The 22538-nt window shown below is 38.4% G+C and overlaps 1 protein-coding gene across 2 annotated transcripts in view; it reads left to right on the top strand.

Moving 5' to 3' along the window:
* The window catches only part of mms19 (MMS19 homolog, cytosolic iron-sulfur assembly component), an 84535-nt gene that overhangs the window by 1820 nt on the left and 60177 nt on the right, over window positions 1–22538 (top strand). For both annotated transcript variants that reach the window (XM_028795650.2, XM_028795649.2), the window contains exons 2-7: window positions 3043–3091; window positions 9896–9996; window positions 11435–11520; window positions 11740–11814; window positions 11993–12062; window positions 15114–15242. In XM_028795650.2, coding sequence (XP_028651483.1) covers window positions 3043–3091; window positions 9896–9996; window positions 11435–11520; window positions 11740–11814; window positions 11993–12062; window positions 15114–15242 — 510 coding nt within the window. The remainder of the gene's footprint in view (window positions 1–3042; window positions 3092–9895; window positions 9997–11434; window positions 11521–11739; window positions 11815–11992; window positions 12063–15113; window positions 15243–22538) is intronic.

Here is a 22538-nt window from a genome sequence, read left to right as displayed (position 1 = left end):
GATTTGCTGACCGTGATTTAAACACATTAAGTTAAAAATTTGCGGCAAGTATGTGTAAAGTACTGAAATATCATCCAATAAGAAGCAAAAATAGTCCACAAAAATATCCATTATTCTTAATTCTCTGTCTCATTTAATACACTACAGTAAAGTATTTGAATATGGCAAATAAGTACAACTTATTTTTTTGTGTCATTCATCAGTGTACTTTGAGTTTGGTAGAAACCAAAAATTTGAGTGCAACTGTTAACCTAATATAAGGATATTGAAGGTGAGACATTCTTAAACCTGCTTAGTTCACTTATGTGGAATTGTACTGCATAATTGTAGGTCCAATTTTTAATTAATAAGCCACAATGTTTATGTACAGTCATAGCAAGTATTCACCTCTAAGATATCTTTAAACAATAGATTAGGGAATTTGCCAGTTTTGATTCCTAAACTTAGCATAAAGTTGGGTGTAAAGGCTGTGTCATTCAAGCCAGGCAATTAAGTAAATATGGATGAGCAGATGTGGTTCCTTTCCTTTCTCTTTTCCTTCCTGGGGATTGCTTACATGCAGGTAGTGTGTTTAGTACAGGCGGTGTTGTTATTAACAGGAGGTGTGGCACAGTTCATTGATGTTAATATAACAGTTTTTTTCTAACTAAAAAGATGCAGTTTAATGTCAAGGTTAAATCTTTTTGGATGTGGACTTTCCTAATATGCAATATTGTGTTTTTTTCTTAAATTATTGATTTTTACAGTTCTACAATTTGAAAATTTAAATTGCCCTGAATAAAACCTACTTGTATTTGTTTGTTTTTGCTTTGTGCTGCCCAACAAAAGAAGTAATAACCATTTTTTTGCATTTATTTTTACTTGCTTACCGGACATCAAAAGCGACTAACAAAAGAGGTCAACATAATCATGTCACTTTAGTGTGGGATCTATTTGGGAACAAGTGTTATAGGACAAGGGTACAGAATTAATCAACACCTGTAAAAAGTTCAAAGCAAAATATAAGCTAGTTACAATTCCCACGTTTACAAAACCTAACGGTTAATAGACAAGAAATTCACCAAGTGAGAGTCTCCAAGTGCTTCTTAAATACACGGAGATAGTCAGAATTTTGAATGGAGGTGGGTAGCTTGTTCCACCACCTAGGAGCTACACAAGAGTATGGACTGAGATTTGATACCATGCAGAGGCGGTATCTCCAGACACTATTCAACAGACCTGAGTGGTCCAGAAACAGCATAAGACCTCACAAGTGTCTCCGTATATAGAGGTGCATACTCACTGACTACGTTGTAGGCCAATATCAAGGATTTGAACTAAATATGCACTCCTACAGAAAACCAGTATAGTGATTTGAAGAGAGGAGTGACATGTGCCCGCCTCATCTACAGCTGTTTGGTGACTCATGTTTGTGCTCTTGCCAGTGGAGAGTTGCAGTAGTCCAACTGTGACAAGATCAGAATCTGAACCAGGAGTTGTGCTACATATTTTCTCAGATACAGTTTGAACTTGCAGATATTGTACAGAGTGAATCTGCAAGAACAAGAATTTGTAGCAACATGGCCCTTGAAGCATAGCTTATCATCATTTACTACACCGAGGTTGCATACTGACTTGGCAGGTGTTAGTGATAATGAACCAAACTGAATAAACAAATGAGCCTGGATGACAAGAAGGTCCTATTTTGCCAGGTTGAGAACATAAAATAACAGTTTGCGTAAGTAGGTTCAAACTGATAAACATGGCTTTATATCATGAGAGTTAAGCATTTCCCTTACAGATGAATTCATTGGTCAGAATTGCTCAGTTCTGGAATTTTTGTTTTTGTTGTCTTCAGTTCTAGAAATATTTGCATTTGTTGTGTGAGGTATTTGTAACTTTCATTTTTGTGTTTGTCGTATTATTTGAACAATTTTGTTTAGTGTTACAACTGTAGATTTAAGAGATATGATGAATGCTTTATAAATAATGGTGCAGTTAGATTAGAGCTTGGGAAAGACAAAATGTTAAAAGTGCATAAAAGTGTTATCAGTTCCTTAATATTTCTCTTATTGATTAATATCAATCAACTTTTTAAAATATGATTTAAGAGGGAAATTTTAATTGCACTGAAGAGTTTCCTTCTCTGAGAACATTATCCATGTATTTAATGAACCAGAACACATTTAAACTTACGGTCCTTCCAATTCCTTCTAAACATTTTTATAACACAGATACTTCATAGTGAATATGCACAAGTTTTAAAGGAAGCATGTTAGCTTGAGAGCTGCTGGTTTATTGGTTACCTGCATTTCATTATTAACTAATGTCTGGTTAAGAAAACAGGCAACAATTAAAATTTAAATGCAGCTGCTAAAGCTAAAATTTGCAATTAAGTGTTTTGATTTGTAATAGACAAGATAACTAAAATTAAGGCCAAAAACATATTGCTTTAGCAGTAAATAGATTTTAATTAAGAAATTGGTTGAAGTGAGAACTTGTAGCCACTGCTTCCAGGACAGTAATTGATGACCTTTGATCTGCAGTGTAACTAAAATTTGTCTTTGAATGAGAGCACTAACAAGGCCTATAGTTAAATACCAAGTTTCATTATCAGCAAGGACTGAGTTCTAAATAGGAAGCTGGCTGGAATGAAAACCTGAACCCACTGCAGCCCTCCAGGACCATGATTGAGGACTGCTGCCTTAAAGCATGTACGGTGTATGTGGAATAGCAGAGAATCTAATGCTGACCTCGTGAAATCTTGATGTTTCCCCACAAAGAGTAACCATAACACTGATGCGTTGCTTTTTAGTATGTAATAAGGTAATTTTTGCACACTCATTGCAACCATTTCAGTGATGAAAAATCATTTAGCTACTTATTTCATTCTTTGCATTTTTATTTTCTCTGACTAGCATGTGCTGAACCTAGTTTCTGTTACATTAGTGGTTGTGTCTCTTACTCACTTCCTGTGGTTTGGTTTATTGCTGTATAATGTGGTGATTGAGAAGTGTGTTTTTTTAATATGTAGCTCTAAAATGGACCTTTGTTTTGTTCCAGGAGTAACAACTGGGCAGTTTACTATATTGAAGCTGGTGGAAGGACTTGGGTAATTGTATATTCATATTGCATACTTTTATTATAAAGAGCTTAATCCAGTTTTATTTATTTTCATATCTGATTCATCATGATTTTTCTTTACATTTTTAGATAGAACCCTTTTTGAATTGCAAACCCTAGGTACCAGGTACACTCACTCTCGCCCAATGAAGAATTTTACAAAAGTCCTAAGTACCCAAAATATGTATATATTTATTTGTGACAAATTTTGTAGCATTTCAGGTTGTTATTTTTGTTAGTTTGAAAAGATGAACCCTTATTGTTATTCTATAGTTGTAATATTATTTCCTAGACCTTAAACAGTATTCACTCTTAATTTTTTGATTATTTGAGAAAATTTGCTGAATTAATAAAATGGGACCAGTTTTTATGTGTGCGTGTGAATGTGATGATGGACTGGTTTGTTCAGGGTTGATTCCTGCCTTGCACACAATGCTATAAGGATAGGCTCTTGCAACCTCAAGTCTGAAATGGTATGAGCACTTCTGAGAATGTTATGCTAATAACATAAACTGCCCTAATTAATTTGTAATTCTTCTATGTTAAATAATGACAAGACATTGCAGTGTGCTGAAGTACTTATTTGGCTTAAATAAGTAATTTTTAGATTAAATATAGATTACACTTTCTGCATCCTCGATCAGCAGAGCATACATTTGGAGGATTTCCAAAAGAGAATAGGCCCATCACTTTTAAAAGATTGCTGCTTCTGCCATAAAATGTGTTTAACTGGTGTCTTATTATTTTTTGTGTTCCTTTACTTGTTTGCATCCTTCTGGCATGCACTAATATTTTGTCAGCATTGGTAGCATATCAGCATATAGTGAGTGAGAGAGACTTGTTCAATTGCAGACCTGTTACAAAGAATTTGCATTGTGAAGGTGAAAAGATAAACAGGCTATTTGTTTCTGCCCTCTAAATGGGGAAAAAAGGTGTTTGCATTGACTTAAGTTTTGCATTTCTTAGTGGTTTATGTCAACAGTTAAGCAGGTGGCAACCTTTAATCTTATATGGTCTTACCAAAAAACACATACAGATATTAAAAATGTGGGAAGAACATTGGATGTATAGTCATTATTAGATTATTGAGCTTACATGGTGAAAAAGTAGGCAGCAGTTACTGTTGACAGCTGCTGTTTGTGGTAGCTCATGGCACTGATGCATATTGGTGACTGCAAGCAGATGCTTTTTGTTTGGTTATACTCTGATATACACAAAGTTTATTATATCAGGAAAAAAATTCAGTCGTTTACACCTATTAACAAGAAAAGCTCATTTCTTTTATTATGAAGTGCATAAATTAATTGAAACTTGTTCTTTCATTTAAATAATAATGTTACAAATTTTATCCTGTGCTGAGTTTTTAACAAAGGTGGTCACAGCCTATAGGTTCCACATTTCAAATCAAAACAGAATCATGGAATTTACTATTAACATGTAATTTATAATTAAACAAGTGTGAGCAAGGTATCAATCAAGAGTGATAAAAAAAAGAATGTTGGGGTACCAACAAGGGCTACTCCTTTTAATAAGCTCACAAACTAAAAGAAAAACAGCTGATCTCTCTGTTAACTTCCATGGGAGCTCTGTCCTCAAGATAGTTGGGTCCACAAATTATGTCGTGAGTGGAGAACTGCCTACTTATATCATCTGTGGCGACAGGAGCATGATCAACTGTGGGTGATGTGGGCAGAGCTAGGTTTTCTCAATCTTGTTTGGGTGGAAGCAGAAAAAGAAGAAATATATCGGGCAGAAGTATGACATTAGTAGGTGCACTCTGGATAAGTGCAGGACATCTGGTCCTCCAAAGCCCTTAGTTAGATTATTGGGTGATGGACGGCAAAGACATCTAAGTGAGTTGCAGGGAAGTTGTTGAAGGTTTTCAGTAAAATAGGAGAAAACCCCCATATATATATATATGTATGTATGTACAATATATATATATATATATATATATATATATATATAAAATACACACACACAGTACAGTGCAAAAGTTTTAGGCAGGTGTGAAAAAATGCTGTAAACAAAGAATGCTTTCAAAAATGGAAGTGTTAATCATTTATTTTCATCAATCAACAAAATGCAGTGAATGAACAAAAGAGAAATCTAAATCAAATCAATATTTGGTGTGACCACCCTTTGCCTTCAAAATAGCATCAATTCTTCTAGGTACACTTGCACACAGTTTTTTGAAGGATCTCGGTTGGTAGGTTGTTCCAAACATCTTGGAGAACTAACCACAGATCTTCTGTGGCTGTAGGCTTCCTCACATCCTTCTGTCTCTTCATGTAATCCCAGACACACTCAATGATGTTGAGATCAGGGCTCTGTGGGGGCCATACCATCACTTCCAGGACTTCTTGTTCTTCTTTACGCTGATGATAGTTCTTAATGACTTTGGCTGTATGTTTGGGGTCGTTGTCCTGCTGCAGAATGAATTTGGGGCCAATCATACGCCTCCCTGATGGTATTGCATGATGGATAAGTATCTGCCTGTATTTCTCAGCATTGAGGACACCATTAATCCATTAACTCCATTTGCAGAAATGCAACCCCAAACATTCAAGGAACCTCTACCATGCTTCACTGTTGCCTGCAGACACTCATTATTGTACCGCTCTCCAGCCCTTCGACGAACAAACTGCCTTCTGCTACAGCCAAATTTTGACTCCTCAGTCCAGAGCACCTGCTGCCATTTTTCTGCACCCCAGTTCCTATGTTTTCGTGCATACTTGAGTCGCTTGGTTGTCGCCTCACATACCACTTAGAATTAAGGCCAAAAAGTTCTATCTTGGTCTCATCAGACCAGAGAATCTTATTTCTCACCATCTCAGAGTCCTTCAGGTGTCTTTTAGCAAACTCCATGCGGCTGTCATGTGTCTTGCACTGAGGTATGTGTGGAGACAACCAGGCACTGCTCATCACTTGTCCAATACAGTCCCCACAGTAAAGCATGGCGGTGGCAGCATCATGCTGTGGGGGTATTTTTCAGCTGCAGGGACAGGACGACTGGTTGCAATCGAGGGAAAGATGAATGCGGCCAAGTACAGGGATATCCTGGACAAAAACCTTCTCCAGAGTGCTAAGTACCTCAGACTGGGCCGAAGGTTTACCTTCCAACAAGACAATGACCCTAAGCACACAGCTAAAATAACGAAGGAGTGGCTTCACAACAACTCTGTGACTGTTCTTGAATGGCCCAGCCAGAGCCCTGACTTAAACCCAATTGAGCATCTCTGGAGAGACCTAAAAATGGCTGTCCACCAACGTTTACCATCCAACCTGACAGAACTGGAGAGGATCTGCAAGGAGGAATGGCAGAGGATCCCCAAATCCAGGTGTGACAAACTTGTTGCATCTTTCACAAGAAGACTCATGGCTGTATTAGCTCAAAAGGGTGCTTCTACTAAATACTGAGCAAAGGGTCTGAATACTTAGGACCATGTGATATTTCAGTTTTTCTTTTTTAATAAATCTGCAACAATTTCAAAAATTCTTTTTTTTGTCTGTCAATATGGGGTGCTGTGTGTACATTAATGAGGGAAAAAAATAATTTAAATGATTTTAGCAAATGGCTGCAATATGACAAAGAGTGAAAAATTGAAGGGGGTCTGAATACTTTCCGTACCCACTGTATACAATTCCAATGAAGTTGGGACGTTGTGTAAAATGTAAATAAAAACACAATGCAATGATTTGCAAATCCTTTTCAACCTATATTCAGTTGAATACACTACAAAGACAAGATATCGAATGTTCAAACTGATAAACTTTATTGTTGTTTTGCAAATCTTCACTCATTTTGAATTTGATGCCTGCAACACGTTCCAAAAAAGCTGGGACAGGAGCATGTTTATCTCTGTGTTATATCACCTTTCCTTTTAACAACACTCAGTAAGCGTTTGGGAACTGACGACACTAATTGTCGAAGCTGTGTAGGTGGAATTCTTTCCCATTCTTGCTTGATGTACAACTTCAGTTGCTCAACAGTCCAGGGTCTCCGTTGTTGTATTTTGCGCTTCATAATGCACCACACATTTTCAATGGGAGACAGGTCTGGACTGCAGGCAGGCCAGTCTAGTACCTGCACTCTTTTACTATGAAGCCATGCTGTTGTAACACATGCAGAATGTGGCTTCGAATTGTCCTGCTGAAATAAGCAGGGACGTCCCTGAAAAAGACGTTGCTTGGATGGTAGCATATGTTGCTGCAAAATCTGTATGTATCTTTCAGCATTAATGGTGCCTTCACAGATGTGCAAGTTACCCATGCCATGGACACTAACACACCCCCATACCATCACAGATGCTGGCTTATGAACTTTGCGCTGATAACAATCTGGCTGGTCCTTTTCCTCTTTGGCCCGGAGGACACGACATCCATGATTTCCAAAAACAATTTGAAATGTGGACTTTTCAGACCACAGCACACTTTTCCACTTTGCGTCAGTCCATCTCAGATGAGCTCAGGCCCAGAGAAGCCGGCGGCGTTTCTGGTTGTTGTTGATATATGGCTTTCGCTTTGCATGGTAGAGTTTTAACTTGCTCTTGTAGATGTAGCGACGAACTGTGTTAACTGATAATGGTTTTCTGAAGTATTCCTGAGCCCACATGGTAATATCCTTTACAGAATGATTGCAGTGCCGCCTGAGGGATCGAAGGTCACGGGCATCCAGTGTTGGTATTCAGCCTTGCCGCTTACATGCAGAGATTTCTCCAGATTCTCTGAATCTTTTGATGATATTATGGACAGTAGATGATGAAGTCCCTAGATTCCTTGCAATTGTACGTTGAGAAACGTTGTTCTTAAACTGCTGGACAATTTGCCCACGCAGTTGTTCACAAAGTGGTGAACCTCACCCCATCCTGGCTTGTGAACGGCTGAGTCTTTTGGGGATGCTCCTTTTATACCCAATCATGACAAACACCTGTTTCCAATTAACCTGTTCACCTGTGGAATGTTGAAAACAGGTGTTTTTTGAACATTCCTCAACTTTCCCAGTCTTTTGCTGCCCCTGTCCCAGCTTTTTTGGAACGTGTTGCAGGCATCAAATTCAAAAGGAGTGAAGATTTGCAAAACAACAATAAAGTTTATCAGTTTGAACATTCGATATCTTGTCTTTGTAGTGTATTCAATTGAATATAGGTTGAAAAGGATTTGCAAATCATTGTACAGTAATCCCTCCTCCATCGCGGGGGTTGCGTTCCAGAGCCACCCGCGAAATAAGAAAATCCGCGAAGTACAAACCATCAATGTTCCCTCTAAGCTGAGCGCGTGAGCGATCGCTCACACGAATTCAGAGCGTCGCTCATACTTCCCGCACGATCGCTCATTCCGACGGCGTCGCTCGTACTTATCGCATGATCGCTCACTCCGACCATCGGAGTTGGTGCTCATAAATTTTTGGCTTAAACAAAATGTCGCTCATTAACAATGTTTTTTGCTCACTATATGCTACTCCTTAGAGGGAACATTGGAAACCATATGTTTTATATGGTTATTTTTATATATTTTAAGTCCTTATAAACTCTCCCACATGGTTTATAAATATTACCCGTACAGTTATACAGCATAAACTCTTTATATTCTCTTAGTTATTAGGTAAGATTCATTGAAATTATGTATGTAAACACAGTTTATATACTATTCACAAACATACGTATCGTATATCATTGAGGAGTTTTATTTAATACATAATACAGTTTTAAACATATTGTAATTGAGTAGGTAATATAAAAATACGTGAAACATCTATAACATGTAAATGCTGTACATACAACCAAAATGTTATTTTAAAGACACTGTAGAGCATCTCCAATATCACATTTGTTACAGCCATTACGATAGACAGGCCACTGGCAATAAATACCAACAATGCAAGGAAAAAATTGTATAAAATGTGTGCACAGTTACAATAAACGTACATGCATGTATTAAGTATGTAGAAAAATAGTTTTGGGTACTCACCAACTTGTCAGATAACGATGACATTTACTGCACTGTCACAGCTGTTCTAAAGGAGCCTCTTCAGGCAACTGTGTAGCACCACCGTCGTCTTCTTCCACTGAAGGCGTACTAGGCAGTGTTTTGCGTGTAAGGAACACCGTGATGGGCAGTTGCTGGCGCTGCTTTTTCATTTGTGTAAAGAGGTTCCTATACACTTCCGTGGTGCCGTCAAGAGCATTTTTAAATTGCAAAGAACGAATCATTTGCGGGTCCCATTCTTCAACTGATGTCTGGAGATCTTTTGCCATTCGTAGAATGGTCGCGAGATGCTCGAGAGTTAGCACAGCACCCAGGAGCTTAACCGCATGCTCTGATTGGGTAGCTTCTCAGCCATCCGCCAATAGCGTCCCTTGTTTGAATTCAAATGCGTCCCTTGTTTGAATTCAAATGGGCAAATCAACTGAGGAAGCACGCATACTGTAGACCGCAGACATCCGCGAAGCAGTGAAAAATCCGCGATATATATTCACATATGCTTACATTTAAAATCCGCGATGGAGTGAAGCCGCGAAAGACGAAGCGCGATATAGCGAGGGATCACTGTAGTCTGTTTTTATTTACGTTTTACACAACGTCCCAACTTCATTGGAATTGGGGTTGTACATTATCTGTATCTTTGTACTTTGTAAAAAGTAAATTTATGTCCTTTATAACTAACCATGCATACTGGTATGTAACTACTTGACAGTTTGTAAATGCTCATTTGTTTACAGAAAAAATAATCACAATGTAGTTTTTTTATATATAAACTTAAACAATAACATGTCTATTCTTGCGGTTTCAGCTCTGTATTAACAAGTTGTGAACCTCGTACCAGAGGCCGAGGTGTTCAGCTGCTGTCTAGTGTGATTCAGCAGTGTTATGCCAATCTACAGGAGCAAGAAGGTGAGAAAAAAAATTGCTCTGAATTTGTAAAGCTGGTAAACAGGGGTTTATGATGATAATTTGTGCCAAGGGAAAAATGATAAATAGGAAACATTTTTCAATCAAATCAGATTAATTTGGAAATTACAATCACATGAACATTTTAATTGTATGTCAAAGAATAATAATAACGTGTTATGTGCACTTATTTTGACCGGCAGTTTGGGACTGTGGCTCATACTTGGATGTTATATGTCTCTGCCTCTAACTCAATATGCAAATCACTTAATCAGCCTGTACTACAGTAGAAAAAATGACATGTAAACAACTGTAATATAGCTCTGTCCTTGGAATGGTTTTCACCACAGAAATGTCTGGTATATTAAGAGAGTAAATGTCAATTTAAAATAAAGATTTGATTAGAAAACTGTCTATCTGGTGGGCTGCTACCTAGTTTTTCTCTAGTGTTGCCTGGCATATTGATTTTTCAAAACACACAATTTCGGAATGCATTTACTAAATTTAATAGGAACCAACCCATGATTTTATTTTCCTTGTTTTTTCCTTTTATTTTTTATTTTTATTGAAAGATGCACTAATTTAATCAAAAATGTCTCAATCCCCTGTTTTTGTCTTGAACTTTTCAGAGAGGGGTGCATTCAGAGGAGAGGATGCAATTTAATATTGATTTCATATTATAGCAAGAGTACTGTTTTTGATAGTGCCTTAATGGAAACCGAATGTACCTGATGATTAATTAATAAATTAATCTTCATAAATGGAAACCTATTTTATTTACTCTTTTAAACAGCCAAGCAGGTGTTAAGTATTTACTAACTCTAAGCATAGCAGATGGCTCACTGGAATAATCATGGCACTTGTAAAATTTTGTTTAACCCCTTTCTAATTTTTAATTTGTTATTGCATTAAACAGTAGTAAATCACCAATAAATGCCACATATCACAGAGCAGAGGTATGTTTTCTTTGAATAGCTGATATTACAGATTGAATGAATACAGATTTTGTATAGTTAGTTCAAGATTTTGGTACAGTAAGCAAACTTTGCTGTCTGCACAAATGTTAGCCAGGGTTCACAAACTTTGTAAATACCAAACAAAACTTTTAGCATTCACCTCCAGTCTTTTGAATTTGTTTTTTGTGGTTGAGTTTTGTTTTAAAGATTAATTTGCATGGCTGCAAGTATTTGTTGGTTATGGCAGCATTGATTTATGATGGTTTTAATTCATAAATTGGTAGCCTGGTGTCCCTTTCAAATATAAGGTTTATTAGAGAGTTATTGTGTAAATACTAAACTTTTTCTTTTAAGAGATTTTGGCTTACTAATCATTTTCTGACATGAATTGCATATGCATGTGTACACGTCTTAATATTGAAAAAAGTGATTTTCATATGTGTGTGTATATATAATATCACTCAACACTGTTTGTATTTTTACAGTTCAAGTTCTTACAAAATTTTATGAGAACAGGTTAAAAGATCATTATATCATCACACCACATGTTTTACAAGGGCTTAAGTCTTTGGTGAGTAAAAGCAAATGTATTTGCTTTAACTAATTTATTGCATATACAATTTATCCTATACATAAATTATTTGCAAAAAATTGCTGTTTTGTCATTAAAAACATTTTAGAAAAGAGAAGCTACAGTTTATGGTGCTAGATGCAATAGATATTTATCTTTTAAGTATGGCTGAAGTTTTGGAACCTCCTAACTCCACCAATTTGATCCTGTTTTCCATAGACAATGTCCCCAGCATTGCCTTCTGGCCTTGCAGTCTCCATTCTGGGATCTCTGTTTCAAGATATCCATGTACAGGTAGCTATTTTGTCTGTATGTGCAGTTGACCTGATTAACACTAATGTCCACAAAAATTGATGTTACTGTTTAATGACCAAATGATAGCAAAATTGCTAGCAGTTTTTAGACAGAAGCAGATAATGGATGAAAGTGAATTTTGATGTCATGGCTGACATAACTTTTGTTTATTTTTCAGTCACTGATGCAGGCCGAACGTTTCTGTGTTTATAGCATCTTACTCAACTTAATGGGCTCTTGTGAAGGAGGTATGAAAGGGAAGTAATTAAAAATAACTTACTGCTAAATATATTCTCATCAGTCATTTAATATTTGTTGCAAATTTATAAATTTGTTTAAATTTACACCGGGAGCTACAGACACACTTATAAAGTTGAATTTATCTTTGGAATGCTTATTGGAACATATTTTATCAATGAGCCAAAATATACTGCTCAAAAAAATTGAGGGAACCCTTAATCATCTAACACCAAATCAGTTAAGCTTCAGGGATAACAATCTCTCCACTTTGGTGCAAATGAAAGTGACAACAGGTGCACTGGAGAGACCCCCCAGAAAGGGAATTGTTTTGCAGGTGGTGGCCTCAGACAATCACTCTCACCTTGTCCTTCCTGACTGATTCTTCTCTAGTTTTGCATTTTGATAGTGTTCTTGTCACTACTGGTAGCAAGAGCCAGTACCTGCAGCTGATTCAGGGTGCACAGATAGTTTAACTCCTCCAGAGTGGCACATCCATACGTGCCATTGCAAGAAGGTTTGCTGTGTCTCCCAGCACAGTCTTGGAGCATGGGGGGAGATACCAGGAAATGAGACTTTATACGAGGAGAACTGTACAGGGCCTTAGAAGGGCATCAACCCTGTAGCAGGACCGTATCTGTTCCTTTGTGCGAGGAGGAACAGGAGGAGCAACTGTCAGAAACAGACTCCATGAGAGTGGCATGAGGTCCCAACTTCCTCTGGTGGGATGTGTGTTCACAGCCCATCCCCAAGCAGCTTGATTGGCATTCGCCAGAGAATACATAATTGGCAGGTCCACCATTGGTGCCCTGTTCTCTTCACAAATGTCAATAGGTTCACACTGAGCAACATGTGAAGGAGTCTGTAGGCGCCATGGTGAATGTTATGCATTGTCCAGACCTTAACACTGGTGCAGTGGGCTCTGAGTTTTTGTGATATAGCGGGTCCATGGCTTTAAGCAGATGGCCAGTTTTTAAATAAATCACCACACTCGCGGCTTAAGGAGGAGGCTTGGTAGTGTGGTGTGAGCGGTTCCCAGGAGCATTGCGGGCATGGGTGTTTCCACACTGAAGTGCACAGGTGTGGGATCGCCATTGTTCGTAATTGATGCCGGGAGCTGCTAATCGCCACACCTGTGCCACCAGGGTCGTCTTAACAGCATTATTGGCCCCCGGGAAAAACAGTGCACTGGGGCACCTACCTACACAACCACTCAGCAAGTCACAACATTCATAAATTAGCATGGGGCCCCCTAGGCAACTCCCCATCGTGCCCATGCGTTAAGACGGCCCTGTGTGCGGAGAGGAAAAAAAAATTGGAGGAAAGGGAGCGGAGGTTGGAGGAAGAAGGCAGGAGGTGCTGAGTGCTGGTGCAGGAGCGAATGAGCGAGAGAGAGCATGCTCGCTGGTTAAGGCAGGCAACTGGGAGGAGAGACCCTGGAAAGAGTATTTGGCCGACACTTTGGGGCTGAAAGAAGCAGTTGCTCCAGCTGAGCGCTTCAGAGGAGCAGGAGTGACCGGGAGTAAGGACATTTCGCCGTGTAAGTTAGCAGGAGTCAGGGAGGCTTGGGAGGATGAGCCCCAGTATGAGCATCCTGGTCACTGAGGAACCCAAGTCTCAGTCTCATAAAGTACCTGTATGTAGCCAGGGGATGGAATCCGACCAGGAGAAGGTCAGCTGCAGGTAGGGTAACTCCCGTTGCAAAGCCCGTTGAGATAAGCAGGGGAGCCGCCAGTTAAATGAAGAAGGCACCAGGTGTTTATAAAGGAACTGCTTCCAGCCTGTTGATTTTAACCACTTTTCCACTTTTATGATGGCGATTTTATGGATTATTTATGGAACTTTAAAGTATTGCACTGTGGACAATGTTTTGGTTTTGTTTTTGTTTTTAATAATAGCACGTGGACACTTTTACACCATCCACGTGCTACAAGTGTGATTTGTCCCCATCTGCTAATTCATCCAGTTACATTATTGACGGTATTGGGTTCAAGAGGCTCCCAAAACAAGAAGACTGAGGATGGAGCAGGCCCTGCACCGTCACAGTTCTTCCTGGTGCAAAACAATGCCCAGCCTTATGTGCTCAGACAGTGTATATGCCGTTCCTGGATGACGAAGGCATTGATGCCATTAATTGGCCCATGTGTTTCCCAGACCTGCATCTAATTAAGAACCTTTGGGACATAATGTATCCGTGCATCTACAAGTGGTGCCACAGACTATGCAGGAGCTCACTGATGTCCTGATGCAGGTCTAGAAGGAGATCTCCCAGGACACCATCTGCTGTCTCATCAGGAGCATGCCCAGACATTGTTGCATACAGGTACAAGGGTACACACTACTGAGTCACATTGTGAGTTGCTGTACTGAAACTCATGCAAGTTAGTCAGCCTGTGATTTCAATTTTTGACTTTGATTTTTGATGTGAATATAGCCCTCAGTGGTTTGCTGATTTTGGTTTCCATTGACTGTTGTTACATCATTTTGTTCTGAAAAATTAGTAAAGTAAAGATTTTCCAGTGGAATATTTTGTTTGAGGTCCAGTGTGTGTTTTTTGTGTTCCCTTCATTTTTTTGAGCAGAGTAGTTGAATTAGAATTTCACAGATATTATTGACTGTTTCAGATTATGTTAACTAGCCTATGTGCCATCTACTTTGTCTCCTATTATTAGAAATTCTTCATGTGTAATGAAGTTTCAGTGATTGAAAGAGAATTTTAGAAAATGATGTACAATAGAAAATTAATATCTCAGAACAAATGATATGGGATAGATCTGTTCTATTCTTAAATTAATGTTGAGAGATTTGTTATAGGGATTTAGTTAATTTAAGAAATCAGTTTTTTGCTGTCTTGACATTCTGTAAAACTTTAGGAATAGCTACTCAAAAGCAGTCCATTTTAAATCTTAAAAGTGTGAAAAGGTCTGTCTGAAATATCTATTTATGCCAATATAAATTTTTATAATTTAAAATTAATACTATGCCCAAATAAGTTAACTGCTGTAGCATTTCAACGTTTGCTGTAACTTTTTTTTCCTTTCTTTTTCTGACTGGTGCCTTAGAGCTAAAGGGTCTAGGTGCCAATTTTGTGTTTGGCTTTATCCAGGCAATGGATGGAGAGAAGGACCCTCGAAATCTATTGCTATCTTTCCAAATAGCACAAAATATTATCAACAGGAAATATGAGCTAGGTATGTATAATAATGTTCACTTTTTAAACAGTTAGTCGGCTATCCAAGTCAGTACTGTCGACAGTCTTGATTTGTACTACTGTGCTGACATTTTTCTGAACTAAAAGGCATTTACTGACTTGATTGTCTATGAACATTTAAAGAGAGATGGATGAGTCATCAGAAATGAACAGTGCCTAGCAATATGTATGCTTCTTATTTCTGTTTCTACAGCATTATTTGCTATATTCCAAAAAAACCCTTTATTATTATTACTTATGTGTTTGTTTTCCCAATCTTGGTCACAGAGATCACGCCAATACAGTCAAAGTAAAAAGCATGTGAACCCTTTGGAATTATCTGGTTTACTACAGGAATTGGTCATAAAAAGTGATCTGATCTTCATCTAAGTCACAGGTACTGATATACACAATGAGCTTAAGCCAATGACACACAAATATTCTACTCTTTCGTGTCTTTATTTTACAAACGCATTCAACGTTCACAATGATAGTGGAAAAAGTAAGTGAACCTTGGGATTTAATAACTGGTTGACCCTCCTTTGGCAGCAATGACCTCAACCAGGCACTTCCTGTAACTGCAGATCAGACCTGCACATCGTGGTGGGGGAATTTTAGCCCATTCTTCTCTGCGGTACTGCCTTAACTCTTCCATATTCTTTGGTTGTCTTCTGTGTATGGCTCTCAAATCATTCCACAGCATCTCAATAGGATTGTGATCTGGGCTCTGACTGGGTCACTCCAAAAGTCAGAGTTTGTTCTTCTAAAGACATTGTGCTGTGGATTCACTGCGATGTTTGGGGTCATTGTCCTGTTGCATCACCCAGCCTCTTCTGAGCTTTAGTTGACAGACAGACACCCTCACATTATCCTGGAGAATTTGTTGATAAACGTGTGAATTCGTTTTCCCCTCAATGATGGCAAGCTGTCCAGGCCCTGATGCAGCAAAGCAGGCCCAAATCATGATGTTCCCTCCACCATACTTTACTGTAGGGATGATGTTTTGATGTTGATATGCAGTGCCCTTTTTACGCCAAATGAAGTTCTGCTTGTTCCTCCCAAATAGTTCAATTTTGGTTTCATCACTCCACAAAACATTTTCCCAGTACCGTTGTGGAGTGTCCAAGTGCTCTTTCACAAACTTCAGGCATTCGGCAATGTTCTTTTTTAATAGCAGTGGCTTTCTTCTTGGTGTCCTGCCATGGACTCCTTTCTTGTTTAATGTTTTGCATATAGTTGACTCATGAACAGAGATGTTAGCCAGTTCTAATGACTTCAAGTCCTTTGCTGTCACTCTAGGGTTCTTCTTTAAATCATTGCTGACTTTGCGTTGTGCTCTTGGGGTCATCTTGGCTGGGTGCCCACTTCTAGGCAGAGTAGCCACAATACCAGATTGTCTCCATTTATAGACAACTTGCCTAACAGTAGACTGATGAATATCTAAAATCTTTGAGATGACTTTGTAACCTTTTCAAGCCTTATGTAGATTAACAATTCTCGATCGTAGCTCTTCAGACAGCTCTTTGTGTGAGGCATGATTCCCATCTGGATATACTTCTTGTCAAAAACTCAAACTCAAACTTTGTAGTGTTTTTTATCAAGCAAAGTAATTCTAGGCCACACCTCTGAACTCGTTTCATTAAATGGACTCCATGTGTGCTAAATTCTGACTGCAATGAGCTTTTTTAAAAAGTCATTAGCTTAGGGTTCACTTACTTTTTCCAACCTTCAGTTTCACAGTTTGAATGAGTTTGAATGATGGTCAAAAATTCTCTGAAAATCTGTGTATCTTTAGTTATAGGAGACTGTGTTTGTTCATTATTGTGACAGACATGAAGATACAGCCATGTTTTATATGGGAATTAGACATAAATATAGATAATTCCTAGGGTTCACATAATTTTTACTTTGACTGTACATAAGTTTCATAAGTTACATATAGGAACCGAGAGAAAAGTCAAGCAAAATGACACCTTTTATTGGCTAACTAAAAAGATTACAATATGCAAGCTTTCGAGGCAACTCAGGCACATTCTTCAGGCAAGATGTAATAAAAGGTGTCATTTTGCTTGACAATTCTCTACATTCATAATGGCTAACACGGTACAACACCCTAGTACTACAGACATATAGGAACCGAGAAATTCATAGACTATTAATGACATACTTACGGACTGGATTTATAGTTATACACTTCAGTTGTGCAGGGACATGTGATCAGTTTAAGTTTCACAATGCATAAGATTCAAAGGAAATCAAAAGCTGGTGTTATGCTTTCAGACAATTGAATAATTTATTAAAAATACACATACTAAAACATAAGAAGTGGACGGACTTTAACACTGAACTATGTGAATGCTTTAAAGATTTTAGAACAATGGAGGACAAAACTTTTTTTATATTGTTCAAAGTTTATAGTAAAGAACAATTTTTGATATCTCTCTCCAAATGTCAGTAATTATTTGTCTTCATGAATTTATATATAGGAATCATACATTGTATCAGGATTCAAAAAAAAAAAAATAGATTCCAGGTCTGATTTGAGCCATAATGCCACTGGCATGCTGTTGAACATGCTACCATCTGAGCTGACACTAAGATCACCTTTTTCAAGCATTAAATATAAAACATCATAGCAGTTTTCTTCAGTTTTTTTTTTTTCCATAATTCAAGTTTTTATAAACTTACATATCCTTGATTGTCCCAATGACTGACTGACTAACAAGAGGAAAAATAATGCACCTTAACTTACTGAAAGTTTATTTTTGTTTGTATGTTTATGCTTTTGATAGAGTCAACATTTTTTCAAAACCTGTTGAATTTGGGTAGCATGGTTTTCCTCACATTGTCCCACGATGAGCTCCCAAAATGTGAAATTTCTCACTGAGAAACTTGTGGGTACCTTCTCTTTGGCAGTAAATAAATTTAGAAATTGAGTACATAGTATATGTATAGTATATATGGAGATAACTTACTATTATGACATGACACAGATCAAATGCTTAGGTCTGCCAACTGTGCTGACCAGTTTATATTAAAACTAGGGGGCTCTGCCCCCTGCTCGCTTCGCTCGCCAACCCCTGGTGCTGTGAAATTACAAAGAGCGTGATGTATGAATGAGATATAGCATAGTGTGAAGGTGTAGATGACGCATATAGGAAGCAAATAAAGTTGTGTATGTCCAAAAACGGGCTCAGAGAGGTAGATGCAAACTTTGTGTATTGTTTGTCCTTGTGATTTGTTGATGGTCATGGCCAAGGTAGGTTTAATGGGGAACTGTCGCCGTTTAAGTGTAAAAGGTAATTCCAGGTCAGAACTTATAAGGTTAATTCTAGGAATTAGAACAGTATTGTTAGCATGTGATGTTGTAATTAGTTTTGCGTCAATAACATTGTGTGGCATGGTGTTGACGACTAAACGTGTAGCATTGCATAAACACTGTTTAGTGTTAAGGTTTCTTAATAGCATGATTATTGTTCTGTTTTTAAGGCTAAGATTGTGTTGTGTTAATCCGGCTGGGTTAATAGTGTTCAAATATTCTAAGGGGAAATTAAGATGGTCATTGTCGTCATCAGAGTCAACTTTGTCAGAGCTTAGAAAGAGCTGTGCAACTCCAGGAAGTAATGAAATGACCTGGTTACTAATGTGATCAACATTAATATTTTTTGGACATAATATAGTTTGTTGTGTTAAAAGGGTTATTTGGTGTAATGAGATTGCTGTTCCAAATATGTCCGTAACTCTTTTGAAAGCAATGCCAATTGTCTGCGTATTTTAAGGTGGACTGCAGAATAGCCGAGCGTATGGAATGTGGAACAATAGCTAAGCACTGTGTAAAATTTCCCCCTAATAAAAGTACCTTTGCTCCAAAGGGAATATTATTATTTATCAACGTTTGTAGAAGTTTATTAATGGTGTTGAGTAAGTGACTGGATGGCATTAGATGCAAAAGCAAATGAACTATTGTAGGATCTAATGCAGTTCATAAAGTTTTCACTTTCAGGTACTTCGTCAGTTAGAAGCTTCTGTAGATATGCAGGATATGAATGTAAAGGAGGCAGTCTAATTTGACCCTTTTGACAATAACGTGTAAATTCATTACTTGTATTGCTAGTTGTTTCTTCAGGGAAGTTAAGTGAATGATAATGATTGCAAATGACATTCAGTAATCCCAATGAATTTTCATGAATTGCGTTTATTTATTTTGTCCCTTCGCTGCCGTTTTTGTATCTCTGAGACTCGAGGTGTTTCGTTTTGAACCCTTGCCTGTTTCGATGCAGCAGTTTGAGACGCGTGCTGTATGCGTGTACGTTCATTGTGTCTGTCCATCTGGGCTCGTTTCTGTTAATGTGTTAGTTGAGCTTTGCGTTTTTGGAGCCGAGACATTTTTTCTTCCGGGGTTTTAGAAGCGCGTTGTATGCGCTGACGTGTATTGTGTTTTTTTCATGCGGGTTCGTGTGTTTGGTCCCGTCCACTGAGCCGTATCGTTTTGTACCTGTGATCGTGAATTCATTACTTGTTTGTTCTTCAGCGTTAGATATATGGATAAGTAATAAGGAGGATCGCACTCACTGTTAATATGGAGCCTTTTCTGTGGTTAAACGGTTAATAGTGGATCAGTATAATGAGATTGACCTATGCTGCCTAATTTTGAATGTGTTCAGATGACGTATGTTTAATACGGACGGTTCGTTTAGTAATGGGCAGGGTTGCCACCTGTCCTGTAAAATACGGAATCGTCCCGTATTTGAGAATGAAATTGCTAGTCCCGTTTTGAATCAATACGGGACGGGTTTTGTCCCGTATTTTTTTTTATCATTTTTTTAAAAGCAGCGTCTCATGCAAATCATCCCACACGCATTTTATGAAGATGCATCCTTTCCTACTTTTGATTTGGTAATACTTTGCTGCAGTATGCGTCCCTTATTTTTTTGTATTAAAAGTGGTAACCCTAGGAAGGTTCTGTGGATATTCAGGATATGAATGTAAAGGAGGCAGTGTAATTTGACCCATTTGAGAACAACGTGTAAATTCATTACTTGTATTGCTAGTTGTTTCTTCAGGGAAGTTAAGTGAATGACAATGATTACAAATGACATTCATTAATCCTAATGAATTTTCCTGAATAGTGGACTCATTATTGAACACGTTGTCAGCTAACACAAGCGTTTAGCAGGTGTCTGTCGTTGATAGATAGATAGATAGATAGATGTCCGTGACGTGTATATTTTGCTTGTGCCGTTTGAGAGGCGCGTCGTTGTATGTCCAGTATTTGGGACGTGTTGTTTTGGAGCTGTAATCGATTTGCCTGTTCTGTGTGAGAAGCCCGTTGTAGTTGACGGCGTGCATTGTTTGTATTGAGCCTTGCCCGTTTTTGTATGTCGGTCAGTTGAGCTTTCTCTTTTTGGAGCCTTGCCTGCTTGTTTTACGGCATCTGAGATGCGCGGTGTAGACGTCTGCGTTTATTTATTTTGTCACCTCGCTGCCGTTTCTGTATGTCTGAGACGGGAGGTGTTTCGTTTTGAAGCCGTGCCAGTTTCGATGCAGCACTGTGAGACGCGCCCTGCATGCGTCTACGTTCAGTGTGTCTGTCCATTTGGGTTCGTTTCTGTAACTGTGTTAGTTGAGCTTTGCGTTTTTGTAGCCGAGACATTTTTTCTTCTAGAAATATGGATAAGTAATAAGGAGGATCGTACTCACTGTTAATATGGAGCCTTTTCTGCGGTTGAACGGTTAATAGTGCCTCATTGTAATGAGATCCACCTATGCTGCATAGTATGAATTGTGTTTGGCCCCGTTATCCGAGCAGTATCGTTTTGTACCCGTGATCGTGAATTCATGACTTGTTTGTTCTTGAGCGTGAGAAATATGGATAAGTAATAAGGAGGATCGTACTCACTGTTAATATGGAGCCTTTTCTGCGGTTGAACGGTTAATAGTGCCTCATTGTAATGAGATCTACCGATGCTGCATAGTGTGAACGTGTTGAGATGACGTATGTTTAATACGGACGGTTCATTTAGAAATGGGGCTTTGTGTGTCATTTGTTATTTATGTTACTGTGGTCGTGGGTCTGATTCGTCGTTTTTGTGTACGTTTCGTGTGCTAGGTCCGTAGTCTGTCCCGTTTCGTGTCCAATGGGCTTTGTGTGGTGCTTGCGGCTTCTTTTTTTTTGTGGGCTAGGGGCTTGTTGAATCCTTTTCTTTGTGTGTGTCCTGTTTCGTGTGCAATGGGTTTCGTGCTCCTTTTTTCTGTGGTCTGACTCCTTTTTTCTGTGCGCGACGCATCATTTTTTATTTTACGTTGCATTCCATCCGGTTCCCGTTGCTTACGGGGGGGGGGGGGGGGGGGGTTGTGGGGCGCCTGCGCAGTACGTCTTTTGCGGCCACGGCCCATTGCCGGATGTCCCTGCGTCCATCCGGTTTAGCATTCTCGGTTAGTAATGTGGATTGCCTTTTGCTGAAGTGTCTTTGCAAGACGGCAAGTGCATCTAAAAGGTACTCATTTCCTCATTTGTTGCTTAGCATAACCATTCTCAGTAACTCAGTATTACATTTTTGTGAAAGACTGTCAAAGGGCTAAAATGTTACCTGTTTACTGAAGGTCACCTGCCTTTTTGTGTGGTTTTTATTTTTTTTTATTTATATATCTATAATAACCCTAAAAGAGTGCGGGAACTTCACTTGTTTAAAGGTGTAAATTTTTTAGTTATTTTTATTACTTAATTTGATTATTCTCTATTTGTCAGTAGTCTTTGTTGTAGAACTTCATTTATATTGTACAACCCCAATTCCAGTGAAGTTTGGGACATTGTGTAAAACGTCAATAAAAACAGAATACAATGATTTGCAAATCCTTTTCAACCTATATTCAATTGAATACACTACAAAGACAAGATATCGAATGTTCAAACTGATAAACTTTATTGTTGTTTTGCAAATCTTCACTCATTTTGAATTTGATGCCTGCAGCACGTTCCAAAAAAGCTGGGACAGGGGCATGTTTATCACTGTGTTATATCACCTTTCCTTTTAACAACACTCAGTAAGCGTTTGGGAACTGAGGACACTAATTGTTAAAGCTGTGTAGGTGGAATTCTTTCGCATTTTTGCTTGATGTACAACTTCAGTTGCTCAACAGTCCAGGGTCTCAGTTGTTATATTTTGCACTTCATAATGCGCCACACATTTTCAATGGGAGACAGGTCTGGACTGCAGGCAGGCCACACTCTTTTACTACGAAGCCACACTGTTGTAACACATGCAGAATGTGGCTTCGCATTGTCCTGCTGAAATAA

The sequence above is a fragment of the Erpetoichthys calabaricus genome, chromosome 2, assembly GCF_900747795.2.
Source record: "Erpetoichthys calabaricus chromosome 2, fErpCal1.3, whole genome shotgun sequence".
Classification (NCBI taxonomy): Eukaryota; Metazoa; Chordata; class Cladistia; order Polypteriformes; family Polypteridae; genus Erpetoichthys; species Erpetoichthys calabaricus.
This window is presented reverse-complemented; position numbering and strand designations above follow the sequence as displayed.